The sequence below is a fragment of the Phaethon lepturus genome, unplaced genomic scaffold (genome assembly GCF_000687285.1).
Source record: "Phaethon lepturus isolate BGI_N335 unplaced genomic scaffold, ASM68728v1 scaffold10387, whole genome shotgun sequence".
Lineage (NCBI taxonomy): Eukaryota > Metazoa > Chordata > Aves > Phaethontiformes > Phaethontidae > Phaethon > Phaethon lepturus.
This window is the reverse complement of record NW_010551145.1, coordinates 1-8,832: the sequence shown is the minus strand read 5'-3', so window position 1 is coordinate 8,832 and position 8,832 is coordinate 1. Positions and strand designations below refer to the sequence as shown.

Genomic DNA, 8,832 nt, shown 5'->3' with positions numbered 1-8,832 from the left:
CGGCGGGGCCGGGCTTTTGTGCGAGCGGGCAAGGGCTCCAAATCTGGTGGGGTGGAAGGGTAGCGCCTCTGCACCAGGAAGAAACTCTTGCTGAAGCAGCGGGGAGCGTTCGGCCACCTGCTTGGCGCCGATGCTAGACGAGCTCGGCACAGCTGCACTGCGGTGGGCTCTTCCTCCCTGGTCCTTCAGATTATATCAAGTTATAAAAACTGAAAGCTAAGCCCCCTTCGTGTGTGCAACCATCGTATTTCAACTCGTCGGGATAACCTGCATTTAAATACACGCTCCCGCAGGAAAGCGGAGAGTCCTCTCTGCTGCACCTGTGGTCTCGTGCAAGGCAGCAGCCTGTGCCAAGAGCTTCAGCACCTCAGTAATGTTTTACTGGGTGCGGAAAGACCTGAGGAGAAATTCCGTGTTAGAAAACCAGGTTACAGCTCCATCGCCTTAAGCTCTTCCATCTTCCTTGGGCTCCCCAGGGAGCTGGTCATGGCACCCAGGCTGTCGGAGTTCAAGGAGTGTCTGGATGATGTTCTCTGTCATATGGTTTAGTGTTAGGTAGTCCTGCGAGGAGCAGGGAGTTGGAGTCGGTGATTCTTTTGGGTCCCTTCCACCTCGAGATATTCTATGGTTCTATGATTTGTTCCTAGCGTCTTCTGTGGAGAGAACAAGGTTCTGCCATGCAGGTGGTCAGGTCAGGAAACCAGTCCAGCTGGAAACACTGTTTATTTAATTTTCAGATGGATCAACTTTTTGATTTGATGGTACAGGGACCTGGACATAGGCACAAGAGAAATGGCTACATGTAGTAAGGAAGAAGGGTTGTCCCCATTCATCATCCAGATTTAAGGCCATGCTTCCCCGATCACCGTGAGCTACTCAAGAGTGCAGGTCCTACAGGTAGTCCTTGAGAAGTGGGCTTCTCAAACACATGGGCACTTGAGAAAACCTGCTTGGCTTTTTTTAAATTGAATAATCTGTACAAGGTTTCTTCTTGCTATCCACCGGTCTGAAGCATATGGACTGCAGATCTGATTTGACCCATGCATTATAGCAGTTTCTTGGAAGTCAGCCTCACCTTGTGGCAGCAAAAACAAGTTCCCACCTGAAAACCTGATGAAAATTGATGCAGGGAAGGCCATAGGTGGTTTCATCTGTCACACCACAGCATCCTCTCTCAAGCTGGTGATGGTGTTTCAGTGTAGCACGAATATCCCAGCTGTGCTTTTTCAAAGATCAAAGTGGTTCAGCTGCAACTGGCTAAAATAATGGGTTTTTTGTTACACACATGTTGCATTACCCTTAGGTTCCTCTCACCGCCCGCTGAGAGCACCGTAAAGAATTACATCCTTGGTATATACCACAGTGGACAATAAGGAGGTGTGGAGTCCTGCGTGCCTTGCCCAGGCATGGAAAAAACCTCGTAGGTGCTGTAAGGCCCTGAGTGGAGAGCCTGTCTGCCCTCCCGCCCCAGAAGCCCGGAGAGATGTAGTTCTGCATTCTCTCGTTACCTGTGTAGGCATTAAGTCCTTCCTGACTCGTGCCAAGCTCCTAGTCTCAGACATGTTTCGCTGCAATGAGTCCTGTGTGCCAACCATCTTTTTCAAACAAGGTGAGTGATCCCTTTCTCTGGTTTCAGCTCTGCTCTCTCTTTCATGGCAGCTCCGCAGGTTCATGTCTTGTGAGAGAGCCGGATTGGGACCTGGTCTAGGGCTGGTCCTGATGCTCCCAATACCGTCAGCACTGGGAGAACAACAAGAAGCTGAATTGCCTGCTGCATTACAGCTGCATTGCTCCAGCAGAATCCACGAGCGTGTGTCATGCTCTCTATCCTACCCGGGCTTCTTTCACTCGTAAATTTGCCTGGGAAACAGCCACAGCCTCTTCTCAACATGTGTTCTTCGCTCTGTCTCCTGGATGATTCCTCTCTCCTTCCACCCCACCAAGTTGCTTTAACACGCACTTGCTTTTGAGAGGCTCCTCTCGTAGGTCCGCCGGTACTCCGACACCCCCCAGAGTAAGCAGACGAGCCAAAGCAGGCTGTATTCTGGGAGGCATGGGCACAGACACACTCAGTCCCCTCACCTTATTTCTGACAGAAAACAGTCGCTTGCTGACTCTTGCCTGATGGAGTTTGCCGCCGAGGCCCCCGGCATGACTGGGCGGCGTGTTGGTTTGGGGTCTGCTGGATGCCTGCTCCAGGCCACCGCCTGCCTCGCAGCGAGCTGCCTGCCCCGGGCAGCCTGCCGGCCTGCTGTGTACCAAGGTATCAGGGAGCCTTTTAGCGCTCTGAAAGCTCTGCTCATCGATCCCTCGCACTGTGTGAGGTCCATCGATTCGTGCACACAGCCACGGGGCTTGACGGGAATGGCACGTACCAAACACACCAGCCACCCTCTCGGAGAACCCGACAGAGCTTCTGGACGACCGTCTCCTCCCATATGTAGCATGTCTGTAAATGCCAGTGTGCATAGTTCATAGGTTCTGCCTAACATCAATAGATCAATGCAATCTAAAAAATCTATTCAGTAATATCTAAAAGTGGGTATCGGTAAGTGTGAGGAAGCAGAGATTTTTGTCTCTAGGGAATGGTTCTTGGGTGTCTTGTGCTGTGTGTTGGTTTGCATACAGTGTCAGTGGCTCCTCTGTGAGTTCACGCCTCTTTGCTGCTAAGTCTCGCCTTTTGCAGGAAAGACTCTTTTCTCACTGAAACTGAAACACTGGAAGCAGAATTCGGTTGTTGTTTGGAGGAGAAGATATGAGGTAGACTAAACGCAACTTCTGATGTGATTTCATAGAATCACAGAATAGTTTGGGTTGGAAGGGACCTTTAAGGCCATCTAGTCCTACCCCCCTGCAGTGAGCAGGGACATCTGCAACCAGAGCAGGTTGCTCAGAGCCCCGTCCAACCTGGCCTGGGATGTTTCCAGGGATGGGGCATCAACCACCTGTTTGGGCAACCTGGGTTAGGGTTTCACCACCCTCAACATAAAAAATTTCTTCCTTCTATCTAGTCAAAATCTGCCCTCTTTTAGTTTAAAACCATTAACACTCACCCTATCACTACAGGCCCTGCTAAAAAGTCTGTTCCCATCTTTCTTGTAAGCCCTCTTTAAGCCCTGGCAGCTGCAATAAGGTCTCCCTGGAGCCTTCTCTGCTCCAGGCTGAGCCCCCCCAGCTCTCCCAGCCTGTCCTCCCAGCAGAGCTGTTCCAGCCTTTGGAGCATTGCTGGGGCCTCCTCTGGCCCCGCTCCAGCAGGTCCATGCCTCTCCTGTGCCGAGGGCTCCAGAGCTGGACGCAGCACTGCAGGGGGGTCTCCCCAGAGTGGGACAGAGGGGCAGAATCCCCTCCCTCGACCTGCTGGCCACACTGCTTTGGGTGCAGCCCAGGAGATGGTTGGCCTTCTGGGCTATGAGCACACATTGCCGGCTCATGTCCAGCTTTTCACCCACCAGTACCCCCAGGTCCTTCTCGACAGGGCTGCTCTTGATCTCTTCATCCCCCAGCCTGTACTGGTTGGTTGCCCCAACCCAGATGCAACTTGGGTTGAACCTGATTAACCTCATGAGGTTCACACAGGCACATTCCTTGAGCTTGTCCAGGTCCCTCTGGATGACATCGCGTCACTCAGGTGTGTCAACCGCACCACTCAGCTTGGTGTCATCTGCAACTTTGCTGAGGGTGCACTTGATCCCACTATGTCATTGACGAAGATATTAAAGAGTACTGGTCCCAATACGGACCCCTGAGGGACCTGATTTCTAGGTTCTGCATTGCTTTAGGATAATTGCTGGAGTTAGATGCAGGCAAAAGCTACCTGTGCTCTTACAAATTATGCCCAAATGGCTCTGCCTTTCTGTTTCAACAGAAAAGAACTTGGTATTTTGAAGTAGAGGATGAAAGCACCAACAGTGCAGCCTCCTGTGGAACTCGGAGGATAAATGGACTCAGGTGAGAACAAGGAAGAAAAAGTTGATGTGGGATTAGAACAACTTCAAATCTCACCTGAAGTTTTCCTATATTTGCTACATGTAATAACGAGTTCTTCTTTCCAGCCCGCCTGTGGAACTATTGCTCTTCTTGATATATGAAGGGGTTGAAAGCATTTGGTCCCAAACCAGTCTCTTTGCAATGTGCCCATTGGAACTGCTCCCCAGTGCCACCTCTGCCCCTGGGGAACCCATCTACCTTAGAGGCTCCTTCCAGCTTTGTGTTTTAAGGTGGTGTTTGTAATGGCAGCTGCATCTTCACCGGCTTCCTAGAGAACCAAGCAGTTGAAGCTGATGGATCACTCCCTGTGCCAGCTGGAGCTGTGATCTCAGCGGCCTCGAGCTGAGTGAAGACTCAGGTTAACCCACCATGCCTCGCTTGCTGCTTCAGTCATACAGGTCACAGGTGGTGGAGTTTCTTGAGGAGTTTGACCGTTACTCTTCCTTGGCCAAGCTCATGTCAATCTACCAAGCAACCAACAGGACCACCTTCAACTGGACAGACAGCCGCATTGTTGAGTGGGAGAAATTTGCCGAGCTGGCTAAATATGAGCCGGAATCCCAGAAACCAACAGTGAAAGCTCTCCTAATCGTGGCGTACTCAGTCATAATCGTCATGTCTCTCTTTGGAAACGTGCTGGTGTGCCATGTGGTGCTGAAGAACAAGAGGATGCACTCGGCCACCAGCCTTTTCATTGTCAACCTGGCGGTGTCTGACATTATGATCACACTGCTCAACACGCCTTTTACCCTGGTAAGTGGCCCACTGTGCTGTCCCTTCAGCCAGGAGGGGAGTCTCTCACAAGAATGCTTTGCTTGGTGGTCACACCTTCTCTGTGCATGCTCTTCTAGGACTGAGGCGCCAACTCAACACAATCAAGTCTAATAGACAACTATGCCAGGCAAGTAAAACACTGTTCAGGAACCTGTGGGCTCCCTTTGCTCCGTTAGACTCTGTATCTCCTAAAAGACTCTCAGGTCTCTCCAAGTATGCTGCCAAACCACAGCAAGAGCTTCTTGGGGAATGCAGGATAAGTCTTCTAATGTACACACAGGAGAGCACTAGAGAGTCACACAACTCAAATGCCAGTCATACTAGGGTGACTGGAAGAAAGTAGTTCAAGCTTTGCAGATCTGCCAGTTGGGTAAAATGAAAGCTCTCCAGACCCTGAAGGGGACCAAAACTTGGTCCACTTTTTCCAAATACAGTTGTTAATGTAATAAAATATTACAAGTGTTCACAAATGGTGTTTATACAAATAGGCCAGGAGGGCTGCAACAGCACAACTTATTTAATCTGTGGGTTTTGACCTTATTATAAACTCTTATGTAAAGGTGTTTCAAGATCCAGCGTAGCTAATCTTTCTTCGGGTTTCAGGTGGAGCTGCCCAGCCAGCCAGCCAAAAAGCATGTGCTAGCTCAGGTGCAATCCAAAGGGTGTCCCTGTGGATTTCTTCTGAGTACATTTGCTGGCTGATGGCCTGTTGTTTTCCCCTCAGGTTCGGTTTGTGAACAGCACGTGGGTCTTTGGAAAGGCCATGTGCCACATCAGCCGCTTCGTGCAGTACTGCTCCCTCCACGTCTCCACGCTGACCCTGACGGCCATCGCCCTGGACAGGCACCAGGTAAAATGCCACCCATCTGCCGCTCCCTTGCAAGGCTCTTCCCAAGCCCCTGTCAGTCTTGGTTAAGCCATGGGTTCAAGGTGGCTGAATCTTGGGGGTTAAGCCCACATCCAGTGAGAAGGCTCTAGAGCTAAATTCGAAGATGCCCCGCATATGTTGGAGTAGGAAGTCTTGTTGGGCTTTTGTAGGTTCCCAGGTATGGGGGAGGAGGGAAGCAGCAAAATGCAGCATCACAGGTTTCACAGGACACTCCCAAACTTTCAGTGCTAAAGGGTGAGGACACCTTTTTCAAGTAGTTTGAAAAGAGCCAGGTCCAACCTAGCCCCCAGGTATGGCAGGGCAAGTTGAATCAAGAGTCTTTGTTTTACATGGAGGGCCTTGAAAGACAGCAGAGCCACCGCTGGGTGCAAAGTGTTACTTCAGCTGTACAGGGAACTCCTCCAACCTCTTTAGTTTACCACCCCAAACGCATAGAACACCAGTCTGTAGCACCCTGGGTGTAAATTCTGATTTAGTTGCCTGTTTGTTCTTTTGCTCTTCTTTTCCCATTGGGCATTTGCTGCATCATCAAGTGCAGGGACAGTTGGAGTAAAAAGAAATTCTGAGACTAAGGTCCCGTGGTATTGCTATGGGACTAATGCTGGACCGGTATGAAGGGGAGCGGCAGAGTGGGAAATCTCTGTTGGAAATGCTGGGGGGAGACTCCGGAGCTGTGAGAAGACAGTACCCACCATCTGCCTGCAGCCAGGCTGCGTCAGCCGCCCGCCGGGATAAACGCTCGCTGCATTACCCGTGCAGGAAAGAGAGGGCAGCCCAGGCCGTGTGCTTATCTCGAGCAATCACTCTCCTTTCCTGTGCTATCAGTCAAATAGCATCTTCCAGACTCTCAGATTTTGTAAGCTCTTTACCTTTACATCTAACAAAGAAAATTTCGTAAAGGGTGAGTTAATTCCTCAAGAGAGAGCGGGAGGGCTCAGCTTCATAAGTTCAGCTATAAGTTCAGGGGACATTTCTTATAGACACTTCGTATAGAATAAACAAGCAAACCCATAAGTTAAGAGACTTGTGTCGATGTCTTCTTTTTTTCCTACCTAATGTAACCCACAATTTAGGGACAATGGTCCTCACAGAACAACACAGTGGAAAAGGTTTATTTGAAAGCACTTCTGAGCAGACTGGAAAGTTCAATGTTTCCCATTTTCCAGGTCACTCTAATAAGCAGGACGTTTTCCTAATCACAGCTGTCATTTTCTTAACAGCATTAGATCATGTCAAAAAATGCCTCTGCCGTGTGCCTTGGTGAAGAGACTTTGCTTTCCCGTGTGATAAGAGTCATGGTGAAGTCTCTGTTTGCAGGTCATCCTGAACCCGCTGAAGCAGAGGATGTCACTAACGAAGGGAGCGCTGAGCATCTCTGTTATTTGGCTGATGGCAACCTGTTTCTCCCTACCCCACGCCATCTATCAAAAGCTTTTCCAGTATAACTACAGGTGAGTTATTTCCCCTTCCAGGTGAGCGTGATGAGGTCCAATAGACCTCTACGGTGCTGGCTCCCGGCGGTGAGAGCTGCTGGAAGCGTTCCCAGGTCTGGGGAAGGACACAGTGGAATCGGTGGGAGTTTGTGCGTGGGTGAAATCCCTCTTCCCACGGCAGAGGTTTGGCCTGCTGGAAGAGCCGCCTGGCTCACTGTGGGGTACGCACGTCCTCTGAACCTGGGTTTGCTTTCGCCATCTCCCAAGCGCCTGGGCGAGGGGTGAGCCTCCCCTCCCGGCCTCACGCTGGTGGCAGGCGCCGGGCGCAGCCGGGCAGCCCGCACAGCCTGGCCGGGGCATGGCAGGTCCATGAGACAAACCTTCTCCAGTGTCATGGTGCTGTCAGGAGGGACTTTGTCCCAAGAAGGCCATTTTCTCCTGAGGGCCTTTCCTCTTCCCTCCTCAGGCCAACTCAGCTCCTTAGACCTAAGAAGACCATGTCTAGCCAACTTGCTCAGGCAAGGAGGAAAGAGAGAGCCAAAGTTGCAGTTAGAAAAAGAAAGAAAATAAAACTCATGGTGTAAACATCTGGTACTGACATTAGCACCAGACTAATACAGACTGTATGGAAAGAACAGGGAGGAGAGGACCGGCTGCGTGAGTCAGCAGGGCCACAAACCCCAGATCTCCAGGACTTCATACGCTGATTCACGCGTTTTAGCTTCCTTGCGTTTCATCCATCTGCATTTGTGAAACAGGACCAGCCTTCCTTAAAGCTTGAGGCTCCTCTGCCCAACGTTACATAAACAAGAAAAGCAGAAGAAAAACCTCCACCTCTTCCTCTGCCGTGAAGGGCTGGTGAGAGGAACAGGGCTTCGACAGGGAAACGAAGGCATCCCAGTGTGCTGCTTTGCCCTGCCTAGCAGGGAAGGGAGCAATTTGCTTGGCTGAACACAAGAACGGAAGCTGTTAAAAGGAGATGAAGTGGGATCTCACACCTGTGTGAGGACTGCTGAAGTATCAAGAAGTGAAAGTTCTGATGTAGAGGGGGAAAAAAGAAAAGAAAAAAAAAAAGCTTCCCCCTTCCAACTGGTGTAGTGGTGGCATTCATTGCTGGGAAGTCACCCTCTCTGGCAGAGAGAAATGAAGAACCAGACATTTTGGGTTGGTGTGCCCTTGCAGTCTTTTGTTCCTCTGTGGTACCCAACATGTCCTGGCCCTCTTGTCCACACCAGCCTGTGGCATCGCTATGACTCCTCCTGGCTAGAAAACGGCCCGTAATGCTACCCAAACGGGGTGTTTTTCGTGGTGGTGCGTCGCACTGCTGGCGCCTGCATTTCGCAGGAGCGCCGGGCTTGAGGCCAAGGGGATAATCTTCCAGCGGACTGTATTTTCAACCTGAGGGGATGAAACCCAGGGCGCAGGGGAGCAGGAGGAAGGTTTCGGTTGAGTTCCTGTATAAAGGACAAGCACCTTTCTCCCTACGGCACGTCCCGCCCGCCCGCACAGGCTTTTTATTGCAGTTTGTATATGAGAGGTTACACAAAACGGGAGCGTAATCTGGGGCTTCGCGGCTCTTCCTCACTTGTGCTCGGGATTGACTGCGCCCAGAGATACCTCTGTGGGCGATGGAATATCTTCAGCTGCTCAGGCGTTGTAAACAGAGTGCTGGGTTACCGCTGTACGCGCGCCGCTCCGCAGCTGCGCTCAGGGTATGACTGAAGAAGCCGCTGTGAATGAGCGAACGCC

General features: G+C 51.0%; 1 protein-coding gene across 1 annotated transcript; it reads left to right on the top strand.

Moving 5' to 3' along the window:
• Positions 1 to 4,356: 4,356 nt before the first annotated feature.
• LOC104614883 (probable G-protein coupled receptor 83) lies at positions 4,357 to 7,101 on the top strand (the record flags this gene model as incomplete). Its single annotated transcript, XM_010290796.1, has 3 exons — positions 4,357 to 4,740; positions 5,486 to 5,611; positions 6,968 to 7,101. Coding segments are annotated over exons 1-3 (644 nt in total), but the record flags the coding sequence as incomplete, so codon positions are not given.
• Between the last annotated feature and the right edge of the window lie 1,731 nt (positions 7,102 to 8,832).